Source organism: Triplophysa dalaica, chromosome 19, assembly GCF_015846415.1.
Source record: "Triplophysa dalaica isolate WHDGS20190420 chromosome 19, ASM1584641v1, whole genome shotgun sequence".
NCBI classification, from domain to species: domain Eukaryota; kingdom Metazoa; phylum Chordata; class Actinopteri; order Cypriniformes; family Nemacheilidae; genus Triplophysa; species Triplophysa dalaica.
In genome coordinates, this window is record NC_079560.1 from 3,288,512 (window position 1) to 3,304,574 (window position 16,063).

At 39.7% G+C, this 16,063-nt stretch overlaps 1 protein-coding gene across 4 annotated transcripts; it reads left to right on the plus strand.

Annotated features, from left to right (window-relative positions):
* Positions 1–107: 107 nt before the first annotated feature.
* dennd1a (DENN/MADD domain containing 1A) lies at positions 108–15,924 on the plus strand. Of its 4 annotated transcripts, XM_056730840.1 has the most exons (24): positions 108–246; positions 1,814–1,878; positions 3,009–3,052; positions 4,425–4,474; positions 4,914–5,033; positions 5,169–5,238; positions 5,325–5,405; positions 5,496–5,549; positions 6,572–6,682; positions 6,792–6,892; positions 6,976–7,021; positions 7,279–7,380; positions 7,506–7,631; positions 7,822–7,923; positions 8,110–8,197; positions 8,311–8,351; positions 8,598–8,669; positions 8,775–8,831; positions 8,929–9,045; positions 9,188–9,292; positions 9,735–9,805; positions 10,167–10,292; positions 11,525–11,801; positions 11,984–15,924. In XM_056730840.1, the coding sequence occupies exons 1-24, from the start codon at positions 230–232 to the stop codon at positions 12,971–12,973; spliced, it is 3,033 nt and encodes a 1,010-aa protein (XP_056586818.1). In that variant the 5' UTR covers positions 108–229; the 3' UTR covers positions 12,974–15,924. The 4 variants fall into 4 exon arrangements, with proteins under 4 accessions (XP_056586818.1, XP_056586820.1, XP_056586819.1 ...); XM_056730842.1 differs by lacking the exon at positions 10,167–10,292 and having other exon boundaries at positions 114–246; XM_056730841.1 differs by lacking the exon at positions 9,188–9,292 and having other exon boundaries at positions 114–246.
* The last annotated feature ends 139 nt before the right edge of the window (positions 15,925–16,063 follow it).

Here is a 16,063-nt window from a genome sequence, read left to right on the forward strand (position 1 = left end):
CTTCTATGATGTTTCTCAGTCTGGGAAATGTAGTTCATTGTTACGTGAACTGACAGCCGCAGACACGCCCACGAAACTCCAACTCCCATGACCACTCGCGGGTAGTACCGTGATCTGCGCGTGGAGACCATGGCGTTCCTGAGCAGTATGTGACGGGGAAATATAACTCAGACAGCGGGCTGTTGCCACAATATTTCAAGGGCTGGATTGGATTTAAATCAAGCTGAAAATGGGCTCTCGCATCAAGTAAGCGTCCACGTCTCTCATCTCTCATGCGTCGCGTACAATGCTGTTAAAAATGAGAGTTTTGACCTCCCTGAAGGGCCTGTTTGGACTTGTTGCGACAGACAGAGACAGATAACTGTTCAATAGCTTGTTTGTTTTGACATTGATCTGCACAAGTGGTGCAGGACTTCATCACATTTCTATGTATTATGTTGTCCGGTGCGTTGCGCATTTTTCCGCGATACTGTGTGATCTTATGTGTGGACACACAACATAACGTAAACAATGATCAGATGGGTAGATTTCATGCCCTAAAGGTATCCATTTGTGTTTACGTTGTGATGTCGTGTGATCTTTTCATGAGATAGTATGCCATCCGTTTTTTTTATGGAAAAGATAAAGAAGCAAATAGCCTCTCTACACACAAGTATTGCACTCTCATACAGTGTATCCAGTAATTCAATGCACTTAATAAATAAGACATGATGGAGGTCATCCTGTGCCTTGCTGTGGTTAGTGTTTTTCAGGGTTGAAAATCAAACCTTGATAAGAAGATGTTTAGGAAACAGTGTCAAGGATAGAAACACTGTCAGTTAGAAATGTTTCTTCATTCCACCATGTTGATACCTGTCACCACACATATCTCTTTGACAGGTTTCTACTGGATAAAATGGAGAAGTAGATTTATTACTTGTTTCGTGGTTTTGAATGACATGATCTGTCAATCTTACTAGTTAAAGTTATGTTTATTTATTATGTAGTATCTTTTTGCATGATTATTAATTGTAAAGTGAATTGCCACTAATAATTGTATAGTTTCTTTGTACTGAAAGTCTTTGTGTTGAGATAAAGTGATAAGAAGAAACAACCTCAACCCCTTCCACCTTAGACCGGTTTAGCGTGTTAAGAGTATTACTGTTTTGAAATTTACACGTGCCATTTTATTATCCATATTGCACTACTTTGTATTAAAACATTTTTAAACAATTGAAATTCATATAATTTACTCCTCCAAATCTGTATACATTTCTTTGTTCTGATGAACACAGAGAAAGATATTTGGAAGAATGCTTATAGCCAGATAGATTTTGTCCCCCATTGACTTCAACGGTTGGAAGAAATAAAATGTTAGTCTAAAGTGCCTCAGAACTGTTTGCTGTCCTACATTCTTCAAAATGTCTTCTTTTGTGTTCAAGAGGGTTCAAGTATTTTTTACTTTTATGGAAGTCAACGGGGTCAAGATCTGTTTGGTTACAAGCATGCTTCCAAAGATCTTTCTCTATGTTGTTCATCAGAATAAAGACATTTATAGAGATTTGGAACAACTCGAAGCATAAATGATGACAGAATTTTCTAAAATCTCACATTTTGGTTGAAGTACTCCTTTAAGATCCCTTGTTGCCTGTTCCTCTTTTTGTTTTCCGGGGTGGGAAACCATAGGCATACAGGGCAATCTTGTTTAAAAACCCCTTCTTTTTTGCACTTTTCCATGGTGATGCAAAAATTCACAGTTCACCTTTAACATTCTCTAAAGTGTCAGATTTTACCTTTAACCCCCCGACAAAACCCTATGCTGTTTATATTTCAGGGAGAGCCCTGGGTCTGCCTTTGAGGTGTACATGGAGGTGGGGCATTCTGGGACGGCTGGCTCTGGTGAGTTCAACAGTAACAACAATAGATGTCATATGTCACTTCTGTAATATGGTTTTAATAACACTTACGCGCACCCACACACATTTCCTCAGAAACCAGTGATCCACTCGCACTGGATGACGTAAGCCAAACATCTAATAATCGCTGGCATCTATTTCCTTTTTTAACGTGTAGGAAGCAAGCAGGGTAGAAGATGTTTTCTTTTAGATGCCACATGATATATGTAAAAGTGACATAAAAGTTATGTTGTGAACAGTAGGAACTGTTCCTACTGTTATGCGTGTGGTCCATTCACAAGTTCATACTTGTGCTCTTTAGCTGTTTATGTCAAACAGAAAACATTGGTAGAAGTGGTGGACCATGAAACTTTCTTGTGAACAGATGAACGCAAGTCGTTTGTATTGTCGCTAATGCATCTAAAACTAAAGGCATATTGGAGTTCGAGTCAGATAAATGCTTGTAGATCTTGCCTAAATCATGTAAGGTAGTGGTATACTCGCTTTAGGTAAGTATCCTGTTGAGACCAGGCGCTAGGCGACTGTTGCTTAGTGATTGTGAGGTTTGATGAGGGCGGCAAGAGCATCTTGGGTTTGATCTCCTGAGACAAACCTCCCACAACATGTGCATACACCCACGCTGTCACATATCCCCCGAAACCCTTTAAGATCCGTTATCTGTATAACTGTTATCAGTTATCTGAACCTCCAGCTTTTATTTTTGACAGCCATCAAGAACGAAAATGATATATGATGTGAAATCGATTATTTAGAATCCCTGCACACAATTGGGATAGAATCAAACTACAGGACCCATTCAACAAATAATCTTTTCCTAAAGTGAACATACAACAAAATTCAACAAATGTTTATTTAATACAATTATTATACAGTAAAATATAAATTGATATAAAAAAAATATATAAATAGTTATTATTAGAAACCAGCCAAACACAAACCGGGAGTTAAGTGGGGGTCAGGCGCGTGCATCCGATGAAACGGTCTTTAGCATCAGGTCATGTGATCCTAACATGGCTGTCAGCAAAATGGAGTTACCCACAATTTGTGCAATATATATATATTTTTTTAAATAACATCATCAAAATAACATGATTCACGGGTTACTGTTTTCAGGACCAGAGGTGCGAAGAAGTTTCCCTGACACATACACCGACCAGGTTTGCTCTCTCTCTCTTTCTCTCTCTCACTCTCTCTCTCTCTGTCTCTCTCTCTCTCTCTCTTTCTCTCTGGGGATGTTGGGGTGGGGATGCTGTAATTGTTGTTCACCTCTGTGATAATGCAGTGAGCACCTGTTACAACAGATGGACTTTAAACCACTAGAGAAACTGAGCATGCGTGTGTGATGGTACCAGCAAACACCCTCTGTATTGTTTAACCGATCTGACCCTGAAGCTTACATTTATATACAGGACACTACCTTAATTTGTTTAAAGGGCAGATGTCATTTAGCCTGTTTGAGGGTCCATGTGCCTGTTAGCTGCTCCCACCTGTTCTTTACAATTTCACACATTTTTTGAACACCACACACAGGTGCAGCATCACTCCCCTGGTGCCATGATTGTAGGGTCTAGGGGTCTCAGGGGGCCATCTTGGTGTCGGTACCCAGTGGTTGAACTGTGTAATCTGGGTTGTCTCTGTCCTCATTCGAGCTATTGTTCCAGAGTTAATCTCTAACTCCTGACGCAGATGAGGGGAGGCAAACACACACACTTACCCACACATGTGCTCTCCCTGGGGGTCCATACAGGGGCTCACAAGTGAAACTGGACACAAGGGTTTAGATACAACAAATGACACGCACACATCCCATATGTTATCACGTCAGGAGGATGTTTACTGTCATCTTATGTTAAAACAACAACATATTCTAACCCTAGTCTTAAAGTGATAATAATTCGGTCTTCATTTACTCACCCACTTGTCATTTCAAACCTGTATGTGTTTCTTTTTTCAGCAGAACACAAAAGATGTTTTGAAGAATGTTGTTAACTGGCCCCAATTTACTTCCATTGGTTTTGTCTCCACACAATAGAAGCTAATGGGGGCCAGTGCAGTTCGGTTACCAACTTTCTTCAAAATATCTTCTTTTGTGTTCTGCGGGAGAAAGAAAGTCGCACAGGTTTGAAACGACAAGACTAAATGATGACAGAATTTTTATTTTTGGGTGAACTATTACTTTAACACAAACCACTTTTTTAAGCATTTCAAATACTGAGATCCAAATGTCCCAAGCTTCCCACTCAATTTTTATTTTGATCTAGTTTATGCTTGCATAGCAAATCTGTATCATTTTGTATATAGACCTCTTCGGAAAACGTAAACAACGCGAACTGGTCCACAAGTACGTCCTGTTTCAATCAACAGAACCTTTATAACCAAATCAATATCTTTAACATTTTATTATATATGTGAGATTAAAATGATTCAAATAATAATAGTAGTAAAAGAATAAAAATGAATCTGGAAGTGCTTCTGGGCCAGTCTTGCAAAGAGGTCTATAAGTTCTCTCTCTTGCTTTCTTGTTTTCAGGAAACGCTGAAGACTATCCCAAAGTTTTGTTTCCCCTTCAATGCGGAAAGGTAACATACACACATTGGAATTAAACCTAGCGAGTTGTCTCACTGTCTAGTACTGAATCTTTTTAAGACAACATCCGATCTGGAATGAAATTGTAATTCCAGTGAAAATGTAATTCTACTCAAGTCCAACATTAGCAAGATACTGAGAGCTAAACAATCTATATTTGAAATAAACATTAAATATATATCATTGTATATGGTAGATTTTGTAGATGTCCCAGTGCATTCTGGGACTGCGTCCTCTATTAAGGACACATATAATATTGCCTTAAATTTGTTGCATTAAAATTTGAGAAGTCTGGAATAGATCTTATTTTGAGCAGCCCTTTATTCACACCAACTTCACTTGTATTAGATCTAGCATCTTTGTACGTCTAGTCCATAAGCTTTGTTTTAACGATCTGCTCTTGAACCCGACGTTGTGTATATATCTTTGCAGTATGACAGTTAGCCAGGTGGGGCAGAACTTCACATTCGTTCTGACAGATATCGAGAGCAAACAACGCTTTGGCTTCTGCAGGCTCTCATCTGGAGCACACAGTTGCCACTGTATCCTCAGGTACAAACCGCTGTGTCTTGATAGCTTTTATTCGCTCTGAGAGACGGTAGGTTAAAAGGCTGCCGCTTAACACTGAAGTTCATAGGGTGATGTTTTTGCCATTTGGCTTTTCTAACTGTACGGGATCTTTTTCAGCTATCTGCCCTGGTTTGAAGTGTTTTATAAACTTCTAAATATACTGGCGGACTACACAACCAAAGGACAGGTCAGTTAAATACACACATATCCTTATTAATGATATCATGTGAATATGTCGGTTTAATGTAGTTTTTGTGTGTTTTACAAACATAGGACAGTCAATGGAAAGAGTTGTTAGAGTCTCTGCATCGGTTAACCGTCCCTGATCCTGGAGTGCCTGTACATTTGAGTGTGGTAATATAATACAATCAAATTCTAATCAAATGCTTATATTGCATTTGATGTGTCATGTGTAAAGCTAAACATATTTCTCTGTCTCTCTAGCATTTGTATTTCACAGTGCCTGATCCGAGAGAGTTACCCAGTATACCTGAAAATGTAAGTTTGATCCTTTACGCATGTTTTGAAATATAAAACATCACAAAATGCATGACAATTCACCAATTTTAAAATCATAGAACGTATGTGTCAACAGCTGTTTTTGGATATGTAAGGATTAAATAGGATAATTTGTTGTTTCTAGCTCTGGAACTTTACATCTCAATTCGCAAGCCCCTTCAATTTGAATTGATTTTGTTAATGTTAAAAATCGCTCTGAAATCCCATCGATATTGTTGTAACATTTCATCATTATAGTTGTCATGTGGACTATTCTCTTAAATATAATAAGATTTTAAAAGAAGTTTATTGTTGTTGTTATTTTTGAGGCTTTAAACGTGTTTATTCTGTAACATTGTAACGGCTTCATTTTATTAAAAACTGATTACACAAAGGTCTGTTATTTCAATTTATTACACCGCTCGTTGGAATGCTTGATGCTGATTGGCCAGTCGCGACATTTGCAGGTTCGTTATTCGCAGATAACAACCTTTCAAAACCAATAACACACAGTAACCTGGATGCAGCAAATCGTTTTGACAGCTTTCTCGACAATTGAAATAAATAAAAGTATAGCATTATATTTATAAACGAATAAACCAAATTGCCTATTCGTGACATTTGAACATCGTTTCTTACCTTAAAACGAACGTAAATGGATTTTCCTCGCGGAAGGTCGGCATTCGTTAAAAATTTGCTAATAGAATATTTCAAATTCACATTTCATGTCCAGTTTTTTCTCATTTGGAAAGTAGGTGTGTAATAAGGGGGATAATGTACAAGCAGTGGCTGTTATCGCGAAAAAAGCCTTGACAGTGTTATCAGGACCCAACGGTTGCCGGTACATTATCCCTTACTTATTAAATAGAATGCATTATCTATAATGAATGAATTATAAATAACTTAATTTCATTAAAACATTTGAAGCAGCTGACAAGGAAACCATTTTGTGTTGCCATATAACTCACAGATGCTCATGTGAATCTTGTTAACTGCTGTCGTTTGTGTTGCTCTATTCGCAGAGAAATCTGACCGAGTATTTCGTAGCCGTGGACGTGAATAACATGCTGCATTTGTACGCTAGCATGATGTACGAGAGACGAATCCTCATTAGCTGTAGCAAGCTGAGCACTGTGAGAAACATCTTCATTCGTATCATTGTTGCAATTCTTTGTTCATTTTCTGTGTATTAATAGTAAAACTCTCTCTCTCTCTCTCTCTCTCTCTCTCTCTCTTTTTCAGTTAACCGCATGTGTTCATGGAGCGGCGGCCATGTTGTATCCCATGTTTTGGCAGCATGTTTACATTCCAGTGCTGCCACAGCATTTAATAGATTACTGCTGGTACGAACAAACACATATTCACACTGTCCTTGATAAACCTAGACGTAAGTTGTAATGCCATTTTGTGTGTCTTTGTTTGTTAGCGCCCCAATGCCGTACCTCATCGGAGTTCATTCCAGCCTCATGGAGGTGACAATGTTCATTTTCATTGTTCAACTATATAATAGTCAATTAACTATATAAATAGTCAAATTATCTACAATTTATTTAATTTCATTAATTAAAATGCATATGTTCAATATAAAAAATAAATAAATAATATTCAAAGATTATATAAAAACCCACCAATAGATTTCTTTAAGCATCATTTGTCTATGGCACAGATTTTGTGTTTTATTGAGTTTTCGTATTTAGACAAACACGTTTTTTGTGTCTTATTGTAACAGAAGGTGCGAGGTATGGCTATAGATGATGCGGTACTTCTCAACGTAGACACAAACACTCTTGAAACGCCGTTCGATGACCTGCAAAGCCTTCCTAATGATGTGGTGAGCACACGCACGTCTGTAGTTTGTAATTCTTGAAAAATCGATTACTTTTTTATATCAAAATGAAATGAAAATGTATATACACTGTAATTGATGCAGACGACTAATTGGTGTGTGTGTTTTAGATTTCATCTTTAAAGAACCGTCTAAGGAAGGTCTCCTCAACGACAGGTGATGGGGTGGCCAGAGCCTTTCTGAAAGCACAGGCGGCTCTGTTCGGCAGTTATAGGAATGCACTGCACATAGAACCCGTAAGAGCGTGTTTAACGTGCCTATATGCTTATCGTTTCGAATGTTTTGATGATTGTTAATGTTAGAAGTAATTTAAAGGGGAGCTGTGTGACGGTGCCCCCTAGTGGACAGTTTAATGTTGGTGTTTTGTGTGTTTCTGTGTAATTGTGTAACTGTATGTTTGCAAACTTGTGTTGTCTGCATGTTCAGGAGGAGCCGATCACCTTCAGCGAGGAAGCGTTCATCACACACCGGTCAAGCACAATGAGACAGTTTCTGCAAAATGCTATTCAGCTACAGTTCTTTAAACAGGTATAATACACACACATCCACACTTAACATAATATTGCTTAAAAAAAGTATTGTCACACTAGAATTTGTTTAAATATTATTAAAATGAATCATAAATATTTTAGTTGTTTATTACAATTTAAAAAAACTCTAAGACGAAAATACCCATAGAATCTGGAATGACATGAAAACAATCTGGCTTTTCAGTTTATAGACGGGCGTCTGGAGCTGTTGAATTCTGGTGAAGGGTTCAGTGATCAGTTTGAGGAGGAAATCAATATGGGAGAATATGCAGGTAGAAATTAAATGAATGAGTTAGTCTATGTTTTCTGTAAAATGATTCATCTGCTTCTGCTTTTACATCCTCTTTATTTTGTCTTGCTAATCGGTTTATTATGTCTGTTACAGGAAGTGATAAGACTTATTACCAGTGGCTGTTTACAGTAAAGGTGAAATGTTTTAGTATCATTTATCTGTTGTGTGATGATGTCATGTGCAGCTTGGACCCAGTGTTACAATGACTGGAAACAAAATGACATTTAACACTTGCGTTGGCACTACATACATACTGTTTGCTAGTTCTGTGTAGCTGATAGAAATAACTGGGATTTCTTTAAGTGAGATGGTATCTATCTTGTTTTGCATATATTTAATATTGTATATCACTTTTTTCTTTCTGTATTCCTTTTTTACAGAAGGGAAGTGGGGCTATATTAAACACGGTGAAGACAAAGGCAAACCCTGCAATGAAGACAGTTTACAAATTTGTATGTCTAGTCATGCATAAACATTTACTTATTAAAGTTTAAGACAATAAATCCAATTTTGTTTGAAGGTGTCATGTAAATTGTTTTCTTGTGTGTTAACTATAGGCCAAAGATCATGCCAAGATGGGCATCAAAGAAGTCAAGAGTCGACTTAAACAAAAGGTATTTTACATTCACATCAACATGAATGCGACTATCAATGTTTTCGTTTCCATGGATATGCTTGTTATCTCATTCACACTCATTTCTTAACTTACAGGAACTAACAGAGAACGGCTTTTCAGATGAGCCTGGCTCCACCCACCTACCCTCTACACAAAGCAAGGACTCTCTCACCTGGGACCAGAGACGTCCAATCACGGTTCACTTCGGACAGGTGGGCGTGCCAGTTTAAAACCGCTCTGACGATCGTCATTTCCACCACATTCATTAAATTCTGTGTGGCAGAGAAACTTTGGTGTCCCATCAAACCATTTTTTCACCAGTCAAAGTGTGTGTGTGTCTGTGGATGTGTGTAGAACCCTCCCCATGAGAACCCCGAGCGAGAACCCTCCCCACAGCCCCCTCGGCCACAACGCCCCCCTCCCCCTCACCCCTCCAAACTTCAGCGCAGCATACGTCCAGTGAGTACATCACTCTCGTCCCTGACCTCTGACATTCACCCTGGCTGCTGCACATCAGTGTGTGTGTGTGTGTGTACAATATGTTAACGTATATGTGTGTGTTTGTGTGTGGATTCACATGCCTACGTGATTTAACTTTATATCTTACTCTACAGATAATCGCTCACTCACCTTAATTTCTGCCGTGTGCATTCACCTTTTCTACTGGTTTTAATCTCTTTTGGGCTTAAAGTGACTGATTTGTTTAGTCTAACTCAAATGAATAACATGTGCTTACATGTTTGTGCTCTTGACTTCTGTTTACATGTGACAGGATCTTAACCTCTGACCTCTGTTAGAGGAACAGTTTACCTCTGGAAGGATTTAACAAACCCAAATCTCTTAACACTAAACGTAATGTATTTTAACGTTGTTTACAACATGTGTTTGTGTGTGTTTTAAGACCAGACCCCCTCGACCTCTGGTGCCAAAGAGGCCACGCAGTAACATTGGAATTGAGGGAACACCTGAACAGTAAGATTTAAAACCCCCCTCACACATGTGCACCCTTTACACCTGCCATTGAAATTCGAGTCATGTGATTCAATTAATGCATAGATGCATTTAAGACGCACCCACGTGTAAAACAGTCACACAGTATTGATTTATATGAATCAAATAGATAAGTAAGAATTTGCAATCATTGTGATCTCTGGTGTTTTGCACGTCTCACCTTTTTTCTCCTTCGCTCTCTCTTTCTCTCCCTGGGATGTGGTCTCTCTGTTGTGTGTGTTTGTGTGTGTCCTGGTGTATGTTTTTTTATATTCTGTGTGTTCTATTTTCGCCGCTGCTGTGTACCCGTCTGTACCTGTATGCGTGTGCATTGATGCTGTAGTTACGTGCGTCCAACCCGTCAATATACAGTGTTTCTGTGCGAGGACTCTTCGGGTGATGAGCTGTCTCAAGATGACTCCATTGCGCCTTTTCCTGAACAGTTCATGCTGTCTGCCCCCTTTGAATGGTCTCTGTTTCACTGGTTTTCTAACTTGGTGTCTATTCATTTAAAAGAGAATATTTCATGAGTGTTTTATGTACACTGGACCCAAAATGGATTTGGACACTTGGATTTTGGGATAGTTCACCCAAAAATTAAATTTCTGTCATTATTTAGTCGCCCTTAGATTGTTCCTGACCTGTGTAATTTTTTTTGTCCTGCTAAAACATAAATGAAGATATTTGGAAGAATGTCCAGAACCGACCATTGACTCCCATAGTATTTATGTTCCCTACTATGGCAGCAAATGGGGGGCGAGATTTGCTCTGTTACTGACATACCTACAAATATCTTCCTATGTGTTTAGCAGAAAATGACATTTAAACAGGTTTGGAACAATCTGTAAATAATGACAGATCACCTTAAGCCATTCTTGAAAATGTGTGAATGTCATTGCACATATTGTATATATAAAAAGCCAAAGTGTATTTTTTTATTATATGGCACTTCAATCGATTGATGTATCCGTTCAACTTCCCCCCCAAAAAATTCTGTAATCATTTACTCACCTTCGAGTTGTTTCAAATCTGCATAGATTTCTTTGTTCTGTTATTTGTAATATATTTTGAAGAATGCTTGTAACCAAACCTTTCTGGGCCATCTTTGACTAACATAGTTGGAACGGCTACAATGGTAGTCTAAAGTGCTCCAGAGGTGTCTTCTTTCCTACATTCTTCATATGATCTTCTTAACAGAACAAAGAAATGTACAAAGCAATTTTTTTCTACTGTAGTAGTCAATGGTGGCCAAGAATTTGACTTCAACTCGCATAAACGGAAAAATACATCAATTAACCTGCAGTTTTATGTTTAAAAAACAGATGGCGATATAGAGCCAAAAGTTAAGAATTGCATCTTTCAAATGTCCAAATACAAGCACGTCCAAGTACGTCTTGATGTTTAGTTGTGCTGTTGCAACCCGCCTGATTTTATTCATCATCACTGGCTGAAATTTGCATGGCTAGATTCAATTCTAAAACCCGTTGTCTTGGCTCAAGACCTGCTATAGCTTAAAAACGCTAAAAACGTAAAGTTCTTTTCATCATTATGTTGATAATAGCTTCCAATTTCAACAGCCCCTCATCTAACATGAAAATGATACCTTGTGTCTGTACTTGTTTGTGCATGTGTCGTGTGTTTGTATACTTGTGGCGTGGATGTCATGTGCGTGTGTTTTGCGTATATGTGTGCATGTCGCAGGCCACAGCCGTACAGGTCTCTAAAAGAGGCGGAGCTTGTGGAAGAAGGAGAAGAGGTCGGAGAGCGCTTCCAGGGTAACACGGCTCCATCCAGCCCCGTTCTAGACAAGTTCTCTGACCTCAGCGTGTTGGAGGATGCCTTCCGTATCCAGCAGGGAGTGCCAAAGTGTACAGATGCCACAAATAACACAAAACCGAGCATGCACGCCACTCTCAGTTCAGCACGGAGTTTGGAGGAGGTCCGAGCAGACCCACAACATGCCAACTTCAACTACCAGGTAGGACAACACTGTCACAGGTAAAGGTGTGCATGTGCTTACCGTGTGTATTTAGCAGATGCTTTTATAATAAGCAGCTTAAAATTAGAGTACATTTAACATTTTGTCTAAGGAGTCAGTAATAGTCTGAAGAGCCGTCTTTACAAGTAGTTTACAAATTTTTCTGGTTGTATATTCTCTAGCGGATGGATCTTAGTTCTGAGGAGCGCACAAGGACTCTCCCTGGTCTTAAAACCGCCAATCCGTACAACAAACTCTGGAGCCAAAAGGGGGAACCCTCTGTGTTACTTGGCCGAGAGTCTCCAGCCTGGGAGAGACCTTTATCTGTACCACCCCTGGAGACCACTGAGCCATGTCCACCCAGCAGAGAGAGCTGTAATTCCACCACAGACAAGGCGGATGGGCCACGTATCACCATTCCTCGCCCTCAAGGTCGAAAAACGCCAGAACCGGGAGCAGTGCTGGCGCCGGCTGTGACCCTGCTGCGCGGGGGTAAACAGGCCAGTGAGAAAGACGGAGGCGTCACCGCTGGAGGGCAGGAGTTTCGGCAAGCCTTAAATATGTCCCCCCACTCGCAAACACAAGTGGAGGCAGACTTGTTGAAGCCAGGCGAGCCAAACGAGGGGCAGGGACTTGACTTGCTCAGCCTATTGGACCCTCTTTGTGGAGCAACAGAGAGTGAGACGGCCCCTCCCACCTCTAAACCTCCTTTACCTCCTCGACCCCATCCGCCCAACCTTCCCCCCTTCCCTGCTCCAGCATCACTCAACCCCTTCACCCTACAGCCCCAATATCCTCCTCAAAGGCACTACAGTCCTGTTGTCCCAGGCAACCCTTTCGTCCCAGCCTACACGCCTGGTGCCACTTATTTCCCCACTCCTCCCCGCCCCTTCTCAGTGTTCGGCCAGCCCCCTGCTGCGGGTGTGGCCCCTTCAGGGGGGGCGTGGCCTATTGGACGTGTCCCTCCATCCTCTAGTAGTAGTGGCTCCCTTTCAAGTCTTTTAGACTCACCTGCTCCTCCCACTCTCGCCCAGCCTGCGCAAGTCTCCAGCGACGCCCCACATGACCCATTCAGTGACCTTCTCACCATGGCAACCACACCAACTGTAATGGCCGCACCCCCCAAAAAGAAGGTGGAGGACTTGAGGAGGAGGTGGGAGACGTTTGATTAGCTCTGCCCACTTGTTCCCTTAACTGCTGCTACCAACCAGTGAGGGACAACAAATGGACAAGAAATTTCAAACCAGTGGGTATTAAAGACTGCGCCCTCTAGTGGCCTGTTGAACGTTTCTTCCCAGAGTGTGTTGTGCTTTTATTGCGCCTAGCTCGCACACTTAGCCTTACGCGCACTGATACTCTCAATGTTTTCCCGTGGCAACGTCATAAATCATGTTGCTTCAAGTTTAACACTGAAAATCCCGTAGTTACCAGGACAGCACTGTATACTCTGTAGCTAGCGGTGCAAATTCCGTAGGGATGAGACTTCGGATACAATACTACAGATTATGTACACTAATGACCCACTTCTTAATAAGCATAGTGAATAGACTGACTTTGTGGCTGTTAAGGTAACAAACAGTACTGTTTTAATAATCATATTTTTTCGACCTGTATTTAAACAGAATCACACCCCAAGTGAGGGTTAAATTGGCTCTCATTCCCCTGCCTTTCCCTGCCAAATAGGTGGCAGACTACACTTCGCACACTACCTGCTATATGAAGAGTGCGTTCTATTTTCTGCATTCTACACTGCACATATACTACATAGTGCATTATACATAGTGATAATGGTAACCGCTACATACTAAATACTTTGCACTACCTTACACAATACATTAAGTCATACTGCACATTGTATTACATGCTCTATACTTCTTTTTAAATTAAATGTTAGAGCGATAGTGGCCCTGTGCAGCGCAATACTGCCCCCTAGAGGTCTGGCGTGAGATGTTTGAAGTCATAAACTCTGCTTGCATTTTATTCAGTTACTCCTAACATAACAAAATCAGTACATGACAAGAGATTGGTGGATTTGAGGATTCTTCAAGTATGTACTTTATAAAAGCCCTCACTGGAACCGCAAGTTCTGTTTACCTGCTCGTTGGCCTGAAGTATTAAAGTAGAGCCTCTGAAACAGGGTTCTGTTGAGTTTCTTAGTAGTTTAGATACTGACTGTCCACTTGCTTTCCGTCGGAAATCCTTTGTTTGTCTCTTTTTATTCCGAACGTCACGTGATAGATTTATAGCTTTCATAAAGCGACCAATCAGCACGCCCCCTTTTTTTTAAGCACTGCTTCAATCCAGTGATTTGCTACTGCCATGCACACTGCATTATGGGTATTTATTGTAATAGAGCTGTTTTTGTGCTTTTTAAACATGCATACTGCTTTGCAGTGTGTTACGATAAACTCTAACAGCTGATTTTCTCGCCTCTTTTTTTGCTTTTGTTCAGCGTTTAAGAGACGCATAAGGTTGTTTCTTGACTTTTTTGCTATACCTTCTGCTTTTTTGACTTGCAAGTAGGAGAACACTGTTTGTGCATATCTTGACACGGAGAAAAAAAAACATTGAACTGTGTGTACAACCAAACGCTCAGATCCAAAAGAAACACGATGTATTTGTCAATGTCAGGGAGCATCAGGGAGTGGTGTTTCTTTGGTTTTACTTGTTGTATTTAAATATATGAAATAATGTTATTTGTGTTATTAAAGTGTTCTTGAACATCTGTATTTACCCTATAGCGCTGTTAGAAAAATCACTTGTTTTTTACGCGATTAGGTCACGTTCCAACTTTGGCCTTAAGTGTGTGTCTGTGTGTGTGCTGAGAGCTGTTTGTGATGTGTGTTTCAGTTTATGGGAAAAAATTGGGTTAAAATGACATATAATGTATTCGTTTTAAAAGCGTTTTATTTGGAATGATAGATCTGTACTTTCTGGGAAATCGCACTGAACGTTCAAGGCAAAAGCGTCCGTGGAATCGGAAGATAAGACAGAATGTGATGAATGTCAAAGTTTAGTGGTACTGCACTTGCCAATCTTTCTGGTATTCATAGTTTGTTAAAGTTTTAGTGCAGTTCCCAATGAATCTAAAGGTTTGAGCTTGACATGTCTTTAACAAAATATAAAGTAGGCATTTATGTTAAACTGGTCAGAAATGCTGTTTCTTGTGCTTCTAAGATCCAGAAATTTAGTAGAGCTGTGTATTTATTGCCTTATACAATCTGAGACTGACCTTGAATTTTGTCAAATGCCGAAGACATCTAAGGAGTCAAATAGAGGATGTTTTAGATATGACTGCTAGAATGAGATTTTCTATGCCTCTCTATGAGCTGAATATTGCTCTTCTGTGTTTGCTTCAATGGGGTTGAACTGAGAGCTCCGTTCCTCTGCCTTGTATTCTTCAGATGTTCTCTGCGTTTCATCGTTCATGGTTTACATGTTTTACTTTTTAAAGGAACATCAAAATGCTCTTACACCCTGAAAAGAGTGAATGCGTTTTTTTAAATGATTTCAGGGACATGGGCACTTTAGGTAAAATGAAACGGGCATCACACAACAGGCAATGATGTTATACTCATCTTCACCAAAAGTACAACTCTTTTAATGAAGTTTTCTGTGAATGTAACCTTGGGAGTTTTCCAATGCAGCACATACAGTATTTATTGTTATATATGAGTTTAAGCTGTGACATTTTAATTCACACAGAAATTTGATCTGCAGATGCTTTGATTGTCTTATGTTTAGTGTTAAGAACTGCATCGGGTTCAATGTATTCAATAACATCCCACACCCGTGAATGAGTTACTGAATGTGGCCATGAATTTAAAGGCCGAAAATGTGTCAAACTACAGTTAAAGAATGGAGCTAAAGGAGGTTTTATTTTAGTTTTGCGTGTTGAAACTCTCTTGAAAGCATCATTTGGGGTTTGTATGTGGAGTCGCAAACAACGATGATGCCCAGCAGTAAACTTTGCAAAACATTTCTGCAATGTATTGATTTATCTTGGAATGTTTTCTGATGTGAACGTGTATCTTGTTTTGTTGTTTTTCTATCATTTTGCACTGCATTTGATTTGGATGTTTATTTGTGTATGTCGTGATTAAAGAGCATACAGTATATTCCCATCAAAGTGGTAAGTTCGAAATTTGTTGTTTCTTTTTTCTCATTCCATTTTTGTGTTTATATTTATTTTTGCACATGCTTTTATTCAGATGGACATCACAAGCACATCATAGAAGAGGCAACAATACTTGCTGTTGGGT

Bases quoted from the DNA above. Each gene is read 5' to 3' on its own strand.
- dennd1a (XM_056730840.1), top strand. The intron at 7,632-7,821 runs GTAAGAGCGTGT...CTGCATGTTCAG, and splicing joins ATGCACTGCACATAGAACCC to GAGGAGCCGATCACCTTCAG. The intron at 9,293-9,734 runs GTGAGTACATCA...GTGTGTTTTAAG, and splicing joins TTCAGCGCAGCATACGTCCA to ACCAGACCCCCTCGACCTCT.